The sequence below is a fragment of the Mercenaria mercenaria genome, chromosome 8 (genome assembly GCF_021730395.1).
Source record: "Mercenaria mercenaria strain notata chromosome 8, MADL_Memer_1, whole genome shotgun sequence".
Taxonomy (NCBI): Eukaryota; Metazoa; Mollusca; class Bivalvia; order Venerida; family Veneridae; genus Mercenaria; species Mercenaria mercenaria.
Genome location: NC_069368.1, coordinates 40,245,384 through 40,265,298, shown reverse-complemented (window position 1 = coordinate 40,265,298; position 19,915 = coordinate 40,245,384). Strand labels below are relative to the sequence as shown.

The 19,915-nt window shown below is 34.8% G+C and overlaps 2 protein-coding genes and 1 long non-coding RNA gene across 3 annotated transcripts in view; 1 reads left to right on the top strand and 2 right to left on the bottom strand.

Annotated features, from left to right (window-relative positions):
• Positions 1 to 289: 289 nt before the first annotated feature.
• Positions 290 to 3,392, top strand: LOC123565780 (uncharacterized). The gene is made up of 4 exons (XM_045359569.2): positions 290 to 504; positions 2,159 to 2,298; positions 2,670 to 2,779; positions 3,261 to 3,392. Exons 1-3 carry the CDS (start codon positions 375 to 377, stop codon positions 2,718 to 2,720), a joined length of 321 nt encoding a protein of 106 aa, XP_045215504.2. The 5' UTR covers positions 290 to 374; the 3' UTR covers positions 2,721 to 2,779; positions 3,261 to 3,392.
• Positions 3,393 to 4,905: 1,513 nt separating this feature from the next.
• Positions 4,906 to 19,915, bottom strand: part of LOC123566548 (uncharacterized) — a 29,835-nt gene continuing 14,825 nt past the window's right edge. Inside the window, exons 10-15 of the mRNA XM_045360757.2 lie at positions 18,799 to 18,990; positions 18,079 to 18,347; positions 16,613 to 16,829; positions 14,805 to 14,944; positions 13,573 to 13,775; positions 4,906 to 7,339 (exon numbers count right to left, since the gene is read on the bottom strand). Coding sequence (XP_045216692.1) covers positions 7,290 to 7,339; positions 13,573 to 13,775; positions 14,805 to 14,944; positions 16,613 to 16,829; positions 18,079 to 18,347; positions 18,799 to 18,990 — 1,071 coding nt within the window. The 3' untranslated portion in view covers positions 4,906 to 7,289. The remainder of the gene's footprint in view (positions 7,340 to 13,572; positions 13,776 to 14,804; positions 14,945 to 16,612; positions 16,830 to 18,078; positions 18,348 to 18,798; positions 18,991 to 19,915) is intronic.
• Positions 10,591 to 12,398, bottom strand: LOC123545707 (uncharacterized). The gene is made up of 2 exons (XR_008372019.1): positions 12,313 to 12,398; positions 10,591 to 11,689 (listed from the first exon to the last, which is right to left on the bottom strand). It is a non-coding gene; the product is annotated as an uncharacterized LOC123545707 (long non-coding RNA).

Genomic DNA, 19,915 nt, shown 5'->3' with positions numbered 1-19,915 from the left:
TCACGGCCTTTGTTTGTACTATTCGCTAGATGTTGCTTAGTGTTTTCTGAACTGTTAACTGCATGATAACTTCTTTTCACAGAGTAGTTAACACAGTGTTGTTTGCACTGTTCATTGGACAATCCTTGCTGTTGAAGTGTTAACTGTGTGAAGAGTACTGCTTACTGAGTAGTGTACTCTGTCTTGTTTGTACTACGCACTGTTGTGTTCAGCGTTTATTATTGACGTATTAACCGACGTCGCTAATGACGTTGTATTAACGTTCTCTCTATGATGATAACGTCTTTACTACGGACGTCATTGATAAAAAAAAAACACTAACAGTGCAAATCGCTATTACAAGGTCAAAAAAAATTGTCTATAATAAAACAAAAATGGGAACATGTCTAGGAAAGCATAGAAAAAAGCGGAACACTATATGTCCCTCCGGCACAGAAGACGGTTTACGTAAACACTCCACTAGACGTAAGGCACCAGAAGACATGATACAAGAGCTTGAGGATGGTGAGTTATAATAATAATAAAAATAAAATTGATAATAATAATATTATTATTATAATTATTATTATTGTTGTTGTTGTTGTTATCATTATTATTTATAGACGCTTACATAAAAGATGTGCAGTCTAAAGTGTTATATCTTAAGTACTACTGTAAGAGGAATATTCGGTTATGTGTGTATCAGTTTATCCAGCTGGATATTTTTGTTGTGTACTTTCTAGATTTTAAAATATGAAAAACAGATGTCGAAGCCATTTATAATGTTGTCAAGTTTGTTCATGTAGATGTGTATAGTTAAAATAAAATATAAATGCAATTTTAATATCTAAATCAAATGTTAGTTTAAACATATATTATTTCTTTCAATCAAATAACATGCCATTGTGCAAATTACATTTATGAAATGTTAGATCAGAAAACAAGCAAGTAAATCTTTATATTAATTCCTTTCCAGTTCCAGAATCCAATGTCCTCTGGCCTTTTCTATCTATAACGCGTCATTATACATATTAAGCAGTTGTTTTGGGTTTTATTTAAGAAATGAAATGATTTTTTAGGTGTTCATTTCGCATGAACACCGAAAAAAATAGTTTCATTTCTTATATTTACATTACATTTCCTTTCCATTGGTAGATTTTATATTATGAATTGCATATAAGTTGTAGCATTTAACATTAAAACCAGCTTCCCGGCCATTCTGTTCACCAGCCGGAACAACTGCGACGTCATCTAAGGAACGTTCTCCCTGACTATACGCGAACGTCGTCAAAACAGCGGTCGGTTATCACTAAGCAGCGATGACGTAACTTTCGCGCCTTTCCTTTTGCTGTTCATACGAAGTGAACGTCAAAAGTTTCAATGGAAAAGGATAGGGCGAATGTAAATATTGAAAAATGGTATATATCAAACATCATGCCTCGTCATTCAACAAAAAATGCATGAAAATATGTAAAAAATATTGTAATAGTTTTTCGTGTTTGGTGGTATTTTTCTTCTATGAAAATATGTACAAAATTCATGAAAGTTCTAACGAATAAATAAATAACTACTGATGAATCTTTCATAGCAAATGTCAAAGTTAAATGAAAATTATTAGGCATTTTTTATCGGAAATACACAAATAAAAAAAGATAAAGTATGTTTTTGTTACTCAGAAATTGCACGATTGAAAATGATCTTCTATTTTTTAACAGAAGTGTTTGAACGTGTATGCCTTAAATGGATATTTTCTGTTGTTTATACATTACAATTAAAGAAACATTTGTTTTTACTCTTTTGTTTCGTTCTTTGAAGACCACTTGAAACTTTGTAATGTTATGGTTATATGTCACTTTAATCGAGTTATCACTATTCGAGTAGTATTTCAGAGAGACATATAGATACTTATATATTGAGTTAACGCGATAATTTAAGCAATGTTGATGTTAATGTAAGGTCCTTGTAAAATACAATGTCTATGAATCTAATCTGTCTTGGATGTTACTTTACCGAAGAGTCACATGGGTGGGTATGCATTCGTGAAAACCAAAGATCCTCCGCGATAATGATAGAACATTTTGTACCGCGAATGTTTCGAACCCAAAGGAATTTCAGTTGATAACTACCTGGTAGTTCAAAGTAAACACCATAAAAAGTAAGTTGTATGTTTCTTTTACAGCAAACACCGAAGATTCTAAAATAGCAACTGCTGGAGTATCATTCACAGTAGACTTCCGTGATGGGGATCCTACCAGGATGCCATCTAGACTAGCAGACAGACTTGACGGTGCTGTCACACCTCCCGATGACGACAACGAGGTATGGTTGTAAAAATGAATATGTGTGGGGGAAGTGGGGGTGGGGTGTGGGGGGGGGGGGGGGGGCGGCTTTTTAACGTTTTATTAGAATGTGTTTGCCTTAAATGGGAGGGTGATATATTTTGTTTCTATTGTTTGCTTAAATTGGGGACGGGGGTGATATTTCTGTTTCTTTCGTTTTGTTTGATTTTATTTGCTTTTGGCATCTCTCGGATCGTAGAATTTTATTTTGTGTCATTTTGGAGTGTTTTCAATTTATTTGGGAGAAATGAACGCAAACAAAAAATATTCATTGTAGCGTTATGTTTCTTTTATTTTTCCGTAATACATTTGCATTTAAATTTCATGCTCTATATATTTCATCATTCCCAGGTAAAATATACACCAGAAGAAAGACAAATTGGCAGAGCTTTTGCGAAATGACGTTTTGCGCGAGAAGAAAGAAAAGGCCGCAAAACACTCAGAAGTCCGGGCTTAAACAGGTACATATAGTGGTGTATAATTGTAGTTATATGTACTGTAATTTAGTAAGTCAAGATCAAAACTAGCATTCTCATAAACATTATTAAGTAATTTCAGTTTTATTCTGTAAATAATAAATCGTACGGAAAGTCCGAAGTGGCATGTATGTGGGTAATTAGACAGAGTATTCGTATTAAACAATCCTATCTCGTGGTCAAAACTGTACAAAAATAGGTTCTATCGAAACTCATAAGTTAGTATCATCTTGGGCGATAGTTTATGGGTATAATATACAGACGCAGAAGGAAGCTGTAAATACTTTACTTATTACACAAGTAAACCCATTGAATCACATATAACAATTACTAGCATATGAAAATGCATATAAGGTCTTAATTTTTGGGAGAAAATGATATAGAATCTATAGCTGGATGCATGTCATTTAAAATGAAAATAAGAATTCTGTTTATAAAATGAAGTTTATTTTATCTTATTTTTCAGTGACTCCCGGTAAGTCGTAAATCGATTTGGATGCTGAACTTGCACACTGGATCTTTACGACAGACGTTAGCTTTAGATTACTGTTTAATATCATCTCTTACGATACAATAAAGTTTTTATGTATAATTGTCATCATATTTTGCTGTTAATTTATACCCTAACTCTTAATATCTGTTGTGACAGTCCTCGAAAATTTAAGAATGCAAGAAGGAAAAAAACTACTTGACATTTTCAAATTTGAACATTTTGAATGCCCGTTAATTGTGTTTTAGCTTTTGCTTGATGGGTCTGGGGTTGAGTACCAGTCTCAAAACTCTAGCATCTGCTCTGCATATTTTAAGCTCTTTAAACCAACCAATCACAACGCTGTAGAATTTTCGAGACCGGTCTCAAACGTAGGCCCGGTGGCGCCTATTCAGCAATATTCTATATTTAGAATAGAGAATGCAACGTTCTCTTTACTTCTGCATAAATGGTTTGTTGAAAACTACTAACAAATGTAAAAAAAATACATTACTGTTATTACAGCTTAATGCATTTTTGTTCATGTATGTTTTTGTCTGTTTCGCGCGGTATTTCGGAAATATAGACTGCTGAATTTAGAATTCGCATTATTCCCTATAAGCATAGGTGTAGGAGCCGTTGAAGGGGACGGGGCAGGGGACCACCCCCCCCACACACACACACACAAACACACACCCCGAAAACTTTGATATTGGGAAAGAGGACCGGGGATCGAGGCGGGGGTGGGTTAGTACATGCTTTGGACACCAGCGTTTGGATCTAAACCTCAGTCCATTTCAATGCGCACAGTTTTTAGGTGGATTAAAGCTTTTAAAGCTGGAAAATTGTCTGTCGGAGATGATACCCTTTCTGGTTGGCCTAAAACCTCTGTTACCAAGGGAAACATCGCTGCTGTAAACGCTGTGGTCGAACAGGATGCGAGATTGTCGGTGAAAGATATAGCCAGATGTACTGGCATATCAGAAGGCAGTGTGCAAACAATTCTGAAAAAAGCGTATGGACCTCAGAAAGGTTTGTGCTAGGTGGGCACCTCATTTGCTCACTGAGGAGCAAAATAAACATCGCCTTGGATGTGCCCGGTAACTTTTGAAAACTTACAAAGGCTGTGATAGTCTGGTTATTTCTAACTTGCTAGGTGACGAAACCTGGGTGCACATGTTTGAGCCACAGAGAAGGGCTGATAATAAGCAAATGAAAGCGAAAAGATCAAAAACGCCCATGTATTGCCAAGAGAACCGTAAGTTCGAAAAGATGTTGTACGCAATTTTCTTCTATTCTAGTGGACCAGTCGTTCAAGTGCCTTGCTCATGTGGCCAAACAGTCACTGGACGATTCTACACGAAAACTCTATAATTAGCGGGGTCGCGGAGTGAGATTTAGTAACTGGAATGTCGGGGACGCGACCTGACAAAATCCACGAGAGCCGGATCTAGCTACTGTTTATTATATATTTGTCGTTTTGTTACCGAACGAAATCTTCAATGTTTTAAAAGTTTATCGAGGTTAAAATAAAACTGAGTGAAGTTTTTTGCGTGTGCTATTTGCAGAAATGTGTCAGGTCATGCATATTAAATGAAAGTAGTCCGGCAACATACAATACGAAAGGTACATGGATTTTTATTCTGTTTATTCGTATATACTTGTAAAATACAAGCCGTATTTTTGACAGAATTTATACAGGTATAATTATAATAAAATAAAATATCATTACAAAGATAAATCTTATATTTGCAGCTCTAGTCAACTGCGGTAAAGAGTACTCCATGTAATCATGTATGCCATCAACGCATCCAATGATTTGAAGTCCAGACTAAATGTCGACTACGGTGCGGTGCCAGGTCTGGGATAACTGTTTTCTGTGACTGTCCTGTGTGCTGATTTGGATTTCTTCATGCATGTATTTTATTTCAAGTCTTTTATTTTGTTGCATGTTAAACTGATACAATTTATGTTACACAGACAGTTTTTGTTGAATGGCAAATAAAGTCTGTAGGACGATCATTTGGAAACAGCAAAATAATGGCACACTCTGGTTTGACTGAGTCTGTTCACAAGAAGGACTGAAATGTGCAACACCCCTCACACCCCGTAGCACCGGCTTACGCGGTGCTCCATACAGTAAAGTATTCAATATTATCCGTGGAAAGATCCCATGGAAGCATAGCCGGCCTGACTGAGTCCGTTCATGAGAGGTAATGAAATGTGCAACCCCCTCCCACGCACGGCCCCTAGCAACGGCCGAAGCGGAACTCCATTATTGTAAAAATGAATGCACTCCGTAACTGAAAGGACCAGAAAATATAACAACATGATATATATCCATGAAGTTTAGGTCAAATGAAAACTTTCTGTTGGATAGCAAGACATACCGACACAATTTAGGTGATATGTATACTTTGCATTATGTTTCACTTCATACCGACACAATTTAGGTAAAAAGGAAGAAAGTATAAAATGAATAGACGGTCATGCCCACACAATTAAGGTCACGTTGATTTTTTCGGTTTGTTGTTTGACTGCAAGTCATATCCAAATAATTAAGGTCAAAAAAAGAAACTTTCGTTTGAATGGCAGTCGCTAACATGGAAACTTTCAAATATTTATGTAGAAAAACAAAGGGTCAACCTCAGGCGAAAGAATTCTACGTGATAAATTATTCTTCGTCACAGGCCCCTTTCAGTATATGAGCTATTTTATGTTCACTGTAATGTATTCAGTTATCTCTTACAAGGTTGAAAATAATGATGGCGGCAGATAAGCATTATGTGATTCATAACAAACTATTAATAAGCGGGCTATTAATGCCCCATACTGCTTGTCTACCAAAAGGCAAACTTTCTGCGTTTCATGTTGATCAGATAGAAAATGTAATATCTCGAGTGTGGACAAGGCTTTTCAAAAATTTGACATAATAACCTAATTTTTACACCTAATTTTTATGTTGTCCGTGCCCCCGAAGCTGGATTTGATGAAGGAAGCCATTTTAGTGTTTACGTATGACGTCATTTACACACATAGCTGAATTATTTGTTAGCAACGCAGTAACCTTTTTAATAGACTTATTTCATACGTTTCTCGATTGTAAGATGTAAAACATGTTAATTTCTTTCATAATAGCTGGAAAAGGTAGAGAAATCACTTTACAGAAATAAGTAAATACAGTTCAAATGTGTATCTAGAAATTTAATAAATCTGTAATTTTTGTTTTGTTGCCATTGAAACAAATGGCTGCCATTTTGATCAAATATTGAAATGTTAATAACTTTCTTATTGTGCAATATTTCATTTCTTTAAATGATTTAAGAAATTCTATCAGACGGAATTACCATAAGAACATTGTCTCAACCAGAAACAGATTTGCAGCTCAAGATCACCACGACCATAACAAGAGACTTACGGACCTTAAAATTAGTACCAGTGACCTATTTTTGAGTTGTATTGATCAACTTTAAATAACGACATAAATTTCACAAAAATGCAAGTATTCTGATCAATATAATCATATAGATCAGTTAGCATTTGACATCAACGAAATCTTAGGACGTACCTTACTACAAACAGGAACAAAAATATGCGAAAAAATAACACAATGACTTGCACAAATGATACTGGCACATGTACAGTAACATTTCATAAGCATACCTCCGGTCCTTAGAGGAACGCCATAGTCTTCTGACGTCGACGTATATAATGAAATGATCAATAACAGCTTGTTGTGCCTTCTGGCTACAATGGCACACTGAGTTTGAAAAATACCCTAATTACTGAACAAGATTTGTCAATATGACCATAAGGCACACAGTCGTATACTGACCTCTTAATCATTTCTCATATATAGTATGTAAACAACTAAAACAATAAACAAAGTGAATTTCATATTTAAATAAACGGAAAGGATAATCGAACCATAAGACAACTGGATGATTATCTCACGGTGTCAATGGATTCAGAATTGTCAAAATATGTTTGTCTCAAAGCACATTGATTCGTCACAGATATATTTCTTTATTCATTTAAATAATCTGGCATTAACCAAGGCTGATTTTTCTTTTCTTCTGAAATAAAAAAAAGAATAATCTATCATAGACACCTACACAACGAAGTCGGATAATAATCTTGGTTTGCTAAAACATTCAAAAGGTATGCCTAATTTTTGACACTGTTTTCTCAATCTTCCATCAAAATCAAAATCATTTGTATTACTCAAACTAATTCAGAATTAAGAAATAAACATACACCCGACATGTTCTAAGAGGGAAATATTTCAGTTAATTCCACAGTGACAAATTTTAAATATATTTGTCACTGCCTGCGCAGCCCATATTGATAGGACTTGGTTAGCACTAACTTAAAACAAGTAAAAAGACTTAAATGGAAAAAAAATGATTAAGTCTTATCAAAATACATTTTACTGATGAACACCGGATTTCAAAAACGTAACATGTAAAAGTATTATAGGTGAATGAAAGTCTGGTCTTACACTGAAACACACTGATATCCATTTTACATTATTGCTGTTTAATAAAATAAATTATGTCTTTGCAATTAATATACGAGGGTGCAGATATTTCTAAAATAAGGCACACTTTATGATATTAAATTCATATTTTTATGTTATATGCTGATTAATAAGGATGGCAACGAGTAACGATTTTGGTACTCGAGTACTCGCCGATGTTTTCGATTGAGTACCCGGTTCAGTGTGGGGAATCACGTGACCCAAAATGGTACGGAACACAGAAATCAACATGGCGGATTTCTGACTTTTTTACCAATTTTCAAAGGTTAGTAAAAACTACAGCATCTATTTCGCTCGTATTATAGCGCAGTCTATGCGCATTTTAATGCTCTTTCCAGCGATGTATGTGTCTTGTCTACGTTTCTTCTAGTTTCTGAGTTAACTTCGAGGTTTTGGCCGAACCGAGGATAATTTTCTGTAAAAACGCAATGGTACGATACACGTAATTACTCTTTGCACACAAAAATCTTTGTAATATGCAGTTTTTCGTACTTGTTTCAATCTGTAACTGTTAGATCTTTATCATATAGTAACCATGCACAGTGTTTCTTTATGATTTTTCGTGAATTCTTGTAAAAGATCGACAAACTATTGAAATGGTACGCGACACGTGCTATGATACGCAACACGTATTTACTGTTGGCAGTGTGATACGCAACGCGTGTATGTGTCACCAACGGCGATTTAACTTCCAGTTCGCGTCATAATTAATTTATTGAACTATTTCAAACTTGGTTTTCAGTTTTTAAAATCGTTCAGAAGCACTGCAATCTTTATTTATGTTTAAACAGGTCAGCACGCTAAGACTTTCATGTTTCAAAATTACATAAAATCTATTAATCTTATTTCAAACTGACGCAGTTGTTTAGTTTTCTAATCTTGTATACTTTTCCTCTACAGAAATGGCAAAACCTAAGAAGAAATGGAGTCTGACACTTGGGAAAAAGAAGTGGATAAAGAAGCAAAACAAGAATATCAATATTAAACTAACTTTCCAATTGCCGCAATGCGCCAGGAAATCACCAGCGAGAAAACCAACAAAAAGACTGCTTACGCCATCTGAATCCCCTCTACATCTTATATCCAGAAAACTGAAGAATTAAGTCATTTAGGTCGCCTGTCGCTTCCAACAAACAAACATACAATAACTCTCGATTAAAGTTAAAGTCTTCAAGAACACTTTTTTGACCTGTAGAGGAAAACAGTGATATATACAGACGATGTAGAGCACTTCTTAAACACTGGATTGCAAGTGTGAAGAGCTGCATAATACAGACAATGTAGTCCCCGTTGATGTGGCTGATGAAGCAGTTAATGAAAATTTATTGTCAGAAGTTTTCTCGGTATTATAAGAGGAAGATGGACTTGATGAAGTAATGATAAAATTTTTAAAATTGGTTAAAGATAAAAAAATTCCACTGAAGAGTATAGCATTTTTTTGTGGATGGAGGTTGTTTGTTGGTTTGGGTGCACTAATACAACACAAATGAGATACTCGAACAAAACTAAGATGTTTTGGAAACTTTGCTGGAGAATGTTTGGAGGACGGTTTATACGTTTTATGAGCGGATACAAAAATAGGGAAGAGAACATATTGGGAATGTCAGATCCAGGGCTGGCATCTCCCTAAACATCTTTGATAAACATTGCCATACCAGATTTGCTAGTGTTTATACCATTAAGTTACAAATAAGTTTTACAAAGCTGACTTTTTTAATGAAAATTAAGTCACGTATCGTGCTAAAATCATCTAAAATTTGAACTAATTATTGAACTCTAAATAAATGTTACTATATACCTTTCTTGCGCATTTTTAGTCGATAGTTTCGATAGTTTCTTCATGGAAACATTTAACAGAAAATGTTTTATTTTGCAGTATCATTGAAAAAAATACTACACTACATTTTGTATATGGGGTCTGGTAAACCTACCCCACTTTGCCAGGCCAACATTATCTGCTACCCCCTGTACAGTACCTTTTAACGTTATGGTACATCCCGAGACATAAAGCAATCGTACAAAATAAAATAGTCTTCATCGGATCACGTTTTGAAAAGTTCACCCACCACACCATGTTTGCGAACTGGGTGAGCTTTTATATTATGTACGACTGTTCTATGTCTCGGGATGTACAATACTGTATATGGGCGTAGCTAATATGGTGGCCTGGCCAAGCGGGCATGTTTTTCAAACCCCATGTGTCTGTGTGATATTTTTGGAGCGAAAAATCGTCTTGGTATATCTGTAATTGTTTCATAATACTCTACTCGCGATTTTATGGATTTTGTATTACTATGTTTATAGTTGGCATTTTTATGTGACGGTATCACCATTTTGACGTTGTTTCTAGTTTCAGTTTTGTATATCCGTATATATATATATATATATATATATATATATATATATATATATATATATATATATATATATATATATATATATTATATGTGTGTGTGTGTGTGTATATACTGGCAATTTGCTCAAGTATTATTTATGTGTGAGTAAAGTGTGATTTAACCAGGAGTTCAAGTTAAATAAGCATTTTATATTTACGTACAAAAGATGAACACTTAATAAATAATCATAATAATTCAAACTGATTTTGTTTTTTGGTGGCTATATTGTCCATTGAAACAGTATTCCAGATACTTAGAAGCGGAAAGAGGCTTTGGAAGAACCATAACAAGATCCAAACTACCTAGTTTTCTCATATAAAGAGGCTGTTATTAGTTGGGCTCTAACGTAAACCCTCTATCTTTTCAATTTCACAGTGATTAGAAATTTGAGTAACAGTTCGGTTACTTCTTTATTGCAATTAAAAACATAATTAAACAAAATTATGTCACAAAAACATGTGCAAAAAAAAACATGATTTTTTTCAATTGACAAAAAACCTATCAAAGCTCATTTTCATTATCTATACAGAATCTATTCAGCAAGCTACCAACAATAAATTAAAACAAAATCAAAGAAGAACACTGTCATTAGAAATTTCTTTTTCTCAATGTCATCGAGTCTTTCTATTCCCATTGAGTATGCCAATTTATATCACATAATGTCCTTTTGCATAAAATTTAGCCCCATGATTGTACTCACAGTTTTCACATTGTTTACTGAATATATCAATTTTTCCCTAATGTTTACTATTAAAAACATCGGTTCTTTCTTCACTCAGTATCTATTTCACTTCCCGTAATTGTATTAAATTCCTCGTCTCATTTAGTGTAGATTTATATCACATTCCTTTTCACATTAAGTACTCAAATATTTTTTCTTTTCTCCAATTGTATTTATATCATCCTCCTTTTATTTTCGGTACTGATATCGTAACTATTTCTTTTCTCGTTCATATGCACTTCTCAGTCCAGTCCCATCCTCTTCATCGGTAGCATTTTAGATTCATTCGTCCTAGCCTTCTCCCACCTTATACACAGAGCTCCTTTCTGAACTGCGTTCCTTGATGTACTAACAGTACCCTGTTTTCTTCTCACAGGAAGTCTCTTTCTGCTTGCAGTAGAGGACATGTGATTTCTTCACATTTCTTCACACACTAATTCAGTGTTTAAGAAGCGTTCTACATCATCTCTGGTATCACTGTTTTCTTCTACATGTCCAGAAAGTGATCTTGAAGACTTTCATCGGGAGTTATTGTAAACTGTTTTTTTTCTGTTGTTATTTTGGAAACGTCAGGTGACCAAATTCACTTTATTTTTTATTTGCTGGAGATATGTTGTACATAGGGGATTTAGATGGTCTTTTCGCTTGTGATTTCTTGACGGATTGCGGCAATTAGAAAGTTACTTTGATATTGACATTCTTGTTTTGCTTCTTTATCCACTTCTTTTCCCAAGTGTCAGACCCGGTTTCTTCTTAGGTTTGGCGATTTCTGTAAAAGAAAAATATACAAGATTAGAAAACTGCGCCATTCTGAAATAAATAAATATTTTAAGTAATTTTGAAACATGAAAGTCTTAGCGTGCTGACCTGTTTAAACATAAATAATGATTGCAGTGCTTCCGAACGATCTTAAAAACTGAAAACCAAGTTTGAAATAGTTCAATAAATTAATAATGACGCGAACTGGAAGTTAAATCGCCGTTGGTGACACATGCACGTGTTGCGTATTAGACTGCCAACAGTTAGTACGTGTTGCGTATCATAGCAAGTGTCGCGTACCATTTCAATAGTTTGTCGATTTTTCGCAAGAATTCACGAAAAATTGTAAACAAACACTGTGCATAGTTACTGCATGATAAAGATCTAACAGTTACATATTGAAGCAAGTACGAAAAACTGCATATTACATAGATTTTTATGAGCAAAGAGTAATTACGTGTACCGTACCATTGTGTTTTTAAAGAAATTATCCTCGCTTCGGTCAAAACCTCGAAGGTAACTCAGAAACTAGAGAGAACGTAGACAAGACACATACATCGCTGGAAAGAGCATTAAAATGCGCATAGACTGTGCTATAATACGAGCGAAATAGATGCTGTAGTTTTTACTAACCTTTGAAAATTGGTAAAAAAGTCAGAAATCCGCCATGTTGACTTCCGTGTTCCGTATCATTTTGGGTCACGTGATTCCCCACACTGCGGTTACTCGTTAAAAGTGGTTTCTGTCACCATTATTAATCAAAGGCAAATCAGTTTCGCAAACTAAGTGATTCGTAGAAAATTTGAAAGATTTTTTCCAAAGACGCCATACTATCACTCATGTTTTGTAAGAATGACGTTAGATCGCGCATGTAAATATGCGTTTTATACATCATTACAACAATGAATGGTTAACCAGATTTCTCGTGTAAAACATCTCCAGGATTGGTTGGTGCACGAGCCAGTAGGGTTCGTGCACAAACATAATCAGAGTGGTTCTGCAGATGTTACGGACTCGTGCACCAATCAATCCCCCATAATTCTGCAGACGTTTTTACACGAAACAAACGTGTATAATTGCTATTCTTGCATAAAACCCGACAAAGTGCTGAAATTATTGAAAATACACGGTATATTGTTCCTATCCTCAAAAATAAAATATCTAGGCCTATTTATTTAAAAACACTCCAACATTCACAAAAATTGATTTTTTTAAACCTCAGACTCGATCTATAAACTCAGATCTACAAGTCATTTGAAAAAATATCAAATAAATCAAGTGTTCTGCACCTATGGAAAATCCTTCGAACTTAAAGTGTTTACAGCTCATACCCTTTCAGTCATGATTACAAATCAATAAAGACAGTAGGCTGTATAGATGTGAAAAGTACACAGAACATTTTAAAATGTTTTAGTGTTATGTTCATATTCAACAAGTTTCTCTATTTAAATTCATTTAATATTTTTATTATTGTTTGTCTATCATTTTAAATCTCGACCTATAAACTTACTTCGAAATGTCCTGCCACCAACAGCGTTTCTCCATCTCTTTCTTTATATACGTTTATTCAGTGTTTTGCATGCCCAAAAGCGGCAATGCAAGAATGTCGTTTATACGAAAATATACACTTTTTCTTTCTATACAAAACATGAACTGAATGTAAATATTTAAGCAATGTACAATGAATAGTATTCATCCTTAGCTTATGTCAGGGATATTGCACTGTTAACAATGCCGATTTATTGAAACTTGATGAAAACATCAGTATGTGAAAACCTACCCGTGTCCTGAGCACATTATCAGTAATACTATCTCTAGGAGAATGGTTTAGAACGACTGAAAAAGTCATAAGTACCGGCTTTGTTACAAGTGCCATTACTAAATTATACAAACCTGTATAGGTTTTGGAAGCTGCCTCACATATTTTTTCTTTTTCCTTTTTTGTTTCTGTGTTCGTGTCATCCTCCTTTAATTTGATGTGAAAATGTAAAGATGTTACTGTTTCACTGTTTGATGATTTCCCGTCATCTTTTGATGCCTTTTTGATAAACACACTGCCATCTATACAGCACTCTGTGTTAACCTCAGCGGAGATTCTTTAAGATAAGGGTATATGTTATTTGATTTGATTCTACATTTCTGCCCCTTAACGTGTCCGCAGTGCTAGTCATATAGCTTTCTGTATTTCTATGCATCGAAATCATATTTTGGTTTTTAAAATGTCCCTATCAATATAAATTTTCCGGTCTGGAATGTCTAATAACAATGTTAAATACATGTAGCATGATAAAAGAGTTTAAAAACATTATAAGATATGTTGCATTCTTACTTCAACTTTTCGTTTTCACATATATATGTATGGTCTAATTGTGTGCTTTATGTAAATGTCTACTTATATCTCTGAATTATGTTCAAATGCAGTCATTGTTAAATTACAGTTTACCTGTAAGGCTGGAAGCTTGGCCGCCGAGGAAGGAAAGCAAGATTGTTAAGGGAAGCAAGATTGTTAAATTACACTTTACCTGTAAGGTTGGAAGCTTGGCCGCCGAAGAAGGAACGCAAGATTGTTAAGGAAAGCAAGATTGTTAAATTACACTTTACCTGTAAGGCTAGAAGCTTGGCTGCCGAGGAAGGAAAGCAAGATTGTTAAATTACACTTTACCTGTAAGGTTGGAAGCTTGGCCGCCGAGGAAGGAACGCAAGATTGTTAAGGAAAGCAAGATTGTTAAATTACACTTTACCTGTAAGGCTGGAAGCTTGGCCGCCGAGGAAGGAACGCAAGATTGTTATGGAAAGCAAGATTGTTAAATTACACTTTACCTGTAAGGTTGGAAGCTTGGCCGCCGAGGAAGGAAAGCAAGATTGTTAAATTACACTTTACCTGTAAGGCTGGAAGCTTGGCCGCCGAGGAAGGAACGCAAGATTGTTTAATTACACTTTACCTGTAAGGCTGGAAGCTTGGTCGCCGAGGAAGGAACGCAAGAGTGTTAAATTACACTTTACCTGTAAGGCTGGAAGCTTGGCCGCCGAGGAAGGAACGAAAGATTGTTTAATTACACTTTACCTGTAAGGTTGGAAGCTTGGCCGCCGAGGAAGGAACGCAAGATTGTTAAATTACACTTTACCTGTAAGGCTGGAAGCTTGGCCGCCGAGGAAGGAACGCAAGTTTTCTCTCCTCGTTACTGTCGGTACACTTCGCACCTTGAAATGATACTGTGAATTCTTGATACGGCTTTAGAAGAAAACTTCCGGACTGTTCTGGATCCTAAAACAGTAGCATAACAATATTCGTTCATAAGCGTTATTCGGTCATTGAAATAAGCTTTTGTAATCCCACATTTGACCTTATACTAGCTTCGTATTTAACCAATGTTATAGATATGTTTTGTCGCCACGCTCTAATATTTGCAAGTAAGTATATTTATCTTGCCTCCTACAAGTTTCTTGCATTTCTATTTGACAATAGACGTCACGTGGAGACAGGATATATTCCATATCCTGCTAGTATATTTCAGATATGAATTTTGATTAAAACAAAATGGCTGCCACACTGCTGGCGTAATTGAATCATGTCAGATTATCTATTAGCTCCAGAGTAAATTTAGTGTTTTCTTGCCGATTTTATTCTACTCAAGTTGAGGCTCTTGAAGTTTGACAAAAGTTAGCCGTAAAAGCGGAATAACTATGTATGGGATACACGGACGTTGAAATCTTGTTTTAAGTTAAATCATCGTAAAATAAAGGAATTGACATATTTGTTACTCAGCAGTTTATTGTAGGATCATTTAATCTACATGCAAGATAAATGATTTAACAGGAAACGGGATGAAAGCGGAAGTATCAAGACATTTGTGACATCGTGAAATCTGGTGACTTTCGAAGGGATGTAACAAGAAGTTTTTTTAGTGTTTCTGATCTAAACCAGTTCATAACCTGTGTAAATGAGCTTTTGTGTTTTGTGATTTAACCAAAACACAGGTCATTGTGCATTTTATGGCTGGTGTAAATCAACTATAAACAAAACATGATGACCAAACAAATGATTGTAGGATTCCAGTCTTCACTGTAAGTAGCTTTGTTAATTTACAAAAAATGTTGATTATAGCATGTAAGTAAAGGGTAGTCGGCAAGATAAAATCGTTACACTGCTTGTTGTTGACAGGATACGGGATATACGCTGTCTCGAAAATCCATATCAGGCTCGAGCGATTTCCTCGACAGCGTATATCCCGTATCCTGTCAACAACAAGCAGTGTAACTAATAGTGCAAACATATTTATAACTGAACTTTGATTTGCCATTATCAGTGCGTACTAAACTTAAGCTGTACGTTTGTAGAAATGCCAAAGATATACAGGAACGTTTCACATGCACTTATTGCGAAAGTCTTTGCCGTCATTCTGACGATTTAGCTAACGATATATAGCTCATTCATCATGACAGGAAAATGGCTGAAAACAGCTTTTTCAGGACTAAATAAATATACATAAACAATTAACAAATAAGTTGTTTATGTAACATAAAATTCAGAATGAATCACTTCGCAATAATTGAATCACTTCACTATAATTGGATTGGATCCTTTTACAATAATTGCATTAAATGAAAGAAAATAGTGTTTCAACAGAAAAGTTCTACATAGCCCCAATGAACTTCCCTTTACAAAGCAGAACTTCCCTTTACAAAGCTTGCATTTCTTATGATATAGTTGATCTCCATGTTTGCCTTGTAAAGTTTAATTGCAGGTGAAATAATCTCTTTAGAGTTAAATACGATCATATTTTTGCGTATATGACTATAAATCATTGGTGATTAGTTTTAAATCAACTAATTATATAAAATGTGTCTGTTTTCTGTTTAGTATTACCAACAGTGAAGGTATATCGTAACGGTACTTACTTTCGTGGGGAATGCCAAAATAATAAGTCTATACCTGAGTAATGTAACCTTTCGATATCCATTTCTTGATTCTCTTCGTGGCGTTCGTTGCTATACAGCACTCTACTACAATAATAGGACTCGTCCCGTTATTCTCGTGTCTCACAACAACAAAGAACACTGCAGTACGCTGCCGTTCTGTAGCACTGACCAATCTGTCGAATATGTTTTTCTTGTTTGTCTCAAACTGGCTTCTAGAGACTGCTACATGTCTGTTAATGTAATGGAGAATCAATTCATTTTGGACTTGTTATCCACTCATGCTTATCTTTGCCCATTTAATACTCTATATTTAACAAAGTCTATATTTATAAAATAAAAGACAGTATGATTTTTTATCTCGCCTCCTATAAGTTCCTTGCATTTCTAGACGTCACGTGGAGACAGGATATATTCCATAGCCTTCAAGTACTTTTCAGATATGAATTTTGATTAAAACAAAATGGCTGCCGCATCGCTGGCGTAACTGAATCAAGTCAGAAATCATAAGCTTCAGCTTTAAGGTAGCAGGGTACACTTAGATTCGAAAATTTTGGGCACGGCCAGGCTTACATGTAGCGAGTCGCAATATTGCACTTCCCTAATGGGCAGAATCAGGGTGGCCATTTTATAAATTGCGTGCATGTTTTGTGCTTTTAATTAATGATAAGATCTCATACAAGAATACAGAAAGTTATCAAAACGAAAGTTTTACATATTCCATTAAAAATAGCATGCCAAAATCATCAATTCTGCACTTTTTGAACAGCCTGCAATGATTCCGCTGCGGGAACAATGCCCAATTTTATTGCATTTCTCAATTTAATAGTCCCTACTGAACTACAGGATATAAACGGAATGAGGGCCCATCCAGCTCGGTTTTTTTCACAAAATAGCGAAACAGTTCCTGAGTATCAATCAACAAGCACGGAACCCTTCCGTGATTTGAATTTCCCGCGCCAAGGTGACTCACCGATTCATACGAAGCTAGCAGCAGTTAGTTTTACAACTTACATCAGAATTTTACATGTATCGGCTGTTTAAATTTTCTAAAGAATTAACAATCATCATCTCTTACCTTAATTTACAGACATCCAAAATCACGAAGTTCTAATTATAACAAATATTGACGGGGGCCAAAATTCGACGTGTACCCTGCTACCTATAGATATCGTTTCCGAGAGTAAATTTAGTGTTTTCTTGCCGTTCAGTTTAGGCTCGTGAAGTTAGCAGTAAGAAGCGGAAATAGAAGAACAATAACTAGAGACATGGCCGTTGAAATTTGTTTTAAGTTAAATCATCGTAAAACAAAGGAATTTAAATATTTGTTACTCAGAAGTGAGTTGTAGGATCATTTAATCTACGTGAAAGGATGGAACAGAAAGTTATGTATATGGATTTCCTCGACAGCGTATATCCCGTATCCTGTCACCAACAAGCAGTGTAACTAAAAGTATGATTAATATCTAAAAAAAATCTTACATGCTGAAATGTGGAATTTCATATACAAGAGACAATTGTTTTAATACTGGCTTTGAATCAATGACTGAAAGACAATTTTCGTCAGTGTCATCTGATATTTCGTCCGCGGTTACAGCTATGATATCTTCTGTCTTGTCAACTGAGTGATGCAAAGGGACAGTTAGCGTCATGCTATTCTTGCCACTACTTTCTATATCTGTGTTAATTGTGTAAATATCCGTGAGCACGACATCGTCTCTTTGTCTGGCTTCACTTTCTGTCGGAAATACCTGAAAAACCACAAGCTTTCTACATTTTGCAAAATCAAAAAATGCTTAGTAATGTCAATTTCAAATGGGTCTACAAAACTTCACGTACATATCCTTATCATATATATAAATAAAAAAAGTCAGGCGAGTCTCAATGTGAATTTTCATGTTGTTCTCACCTAGTAGATTTCTACTTAAATTTTATCTCAGCTTGAGACCAATTAAATTTTATTTATAAGATGCGCATTTTAGTATGTTACAGTCTCCGGATTAAGTAAATCTGGAATTTTCGCTAATAACCATTTTGAAAATTAGCGCTGTAACTCTATTTTCCCTATCAATTTTACATAAAACAAAATTTAGGGGGAATGTAGTTTTAAAAATTAATATGTGAAATACATCTTTATTTTGAAATCTTAATATACTTAAATAATAATCTCATATGTAAATAAATGTAAATTAATAAATGTACTTTTATTGAAATGTTTGCTTCTTGACTGAAGGTATTAGGTGGAATTTCCAGCAGCATCTCTTTGTCAGCGTCAGCAGTTATCACTCCTCCCTCATGATCAACTTGTTTCACTTCCGTCTTTGTGCATGTAAACAATGCACAGACAGAAAAACTCTCCGGTGTCAGATTTATTTTAAATGTACACGTTCTCCCCTGAAATGTCAGAGTGCCGGAATACTGATTGTTTCATTTTTACATTTGTTTTACTTTTCATTTTTAAGATTTTGAGCAAAGTTAAAACGCACAGAAGAATTTTAGGGTGTAAATTTATTTCATAAGTAAAAGTTTTTCCTATAAATAACAACAATAGGTTGCCCAGCAAATGTTAAGAATGACTATTTCAATGACTTTTAGCTGGTAAATACAATGTTCCAGGTTGTCGTGACTGTACCTTAGATAGTATCCAAGTTTTAAGTATAACAATCTCCAAAAATGGGATGAAGAGTTTGTATGTTGTAAAATTCCATTTTAAATCGTTTGAAATTTTGCAAAAGAGTGACATCTGTATTTGAGCTTTTTAAAGAAATGTAACGGAATTTCGTAAATTTCAGGCTCAAAAAGAAGCTGTCCGTAAAATTTATATTTGGAAGTTGGCAATTACTTGCAAAAACAAGTAAGTCCTTGCGCAGTAGAGATTCTTCTGATAACAGTTACATAAAAGTCATACACGCCTAAATAGTATTCCCTATATATTCTATATAAAACTGACATTTTCTAAAGAGCTGCCAAACATAGCAAGACGCATTTCAGAGAATAAAATTTGTTAATCTTTACTTCATTTTAGAGAATAATGATAAAATGGACATAAAATGAAGAGAAAAGTAGGGGTCATATATCTTCTAAGAGAGATTTCTCTTGTCACATTTGCTTACTGTAATATCACAATCAAAATCACACTGCTGTGACCTGGCAGTACTACTCATACTAAAATTGGCTCCTACTCCTATTAGTTAGGCCTAAATGATACACTACTGAAATAGACCTAAAATTGTTCAACAGGAAGAACACTTTTGAAATCCACAGTTTGTATTCGGCTCTGAAAACATAGATTTTTGCCAAGTTTCTTGTACAAATATTT

Coding starts and splice junctions, on each gene's coding strand:
- LOC123565780 (XM_045359569.2), top strand. CDS start 375: ATGGGAACATGTCTAGGAAAGCATAGAAAAAAGCGGAACACTATATGT. Junction 505..2,158: donor GATACAAGAGCTTGAGGATG/GTGAGTTATAAT, acceptor TTTCTTTTACAG/CAAACACCGAAGATTCTAAA. Junction 2,299..2,669: donor CTCCCGATGACGACAACGAG/GTATGGTTGTAA, acceptor CATCATTCCCAG/GTAAAATATACACCAGAAGA.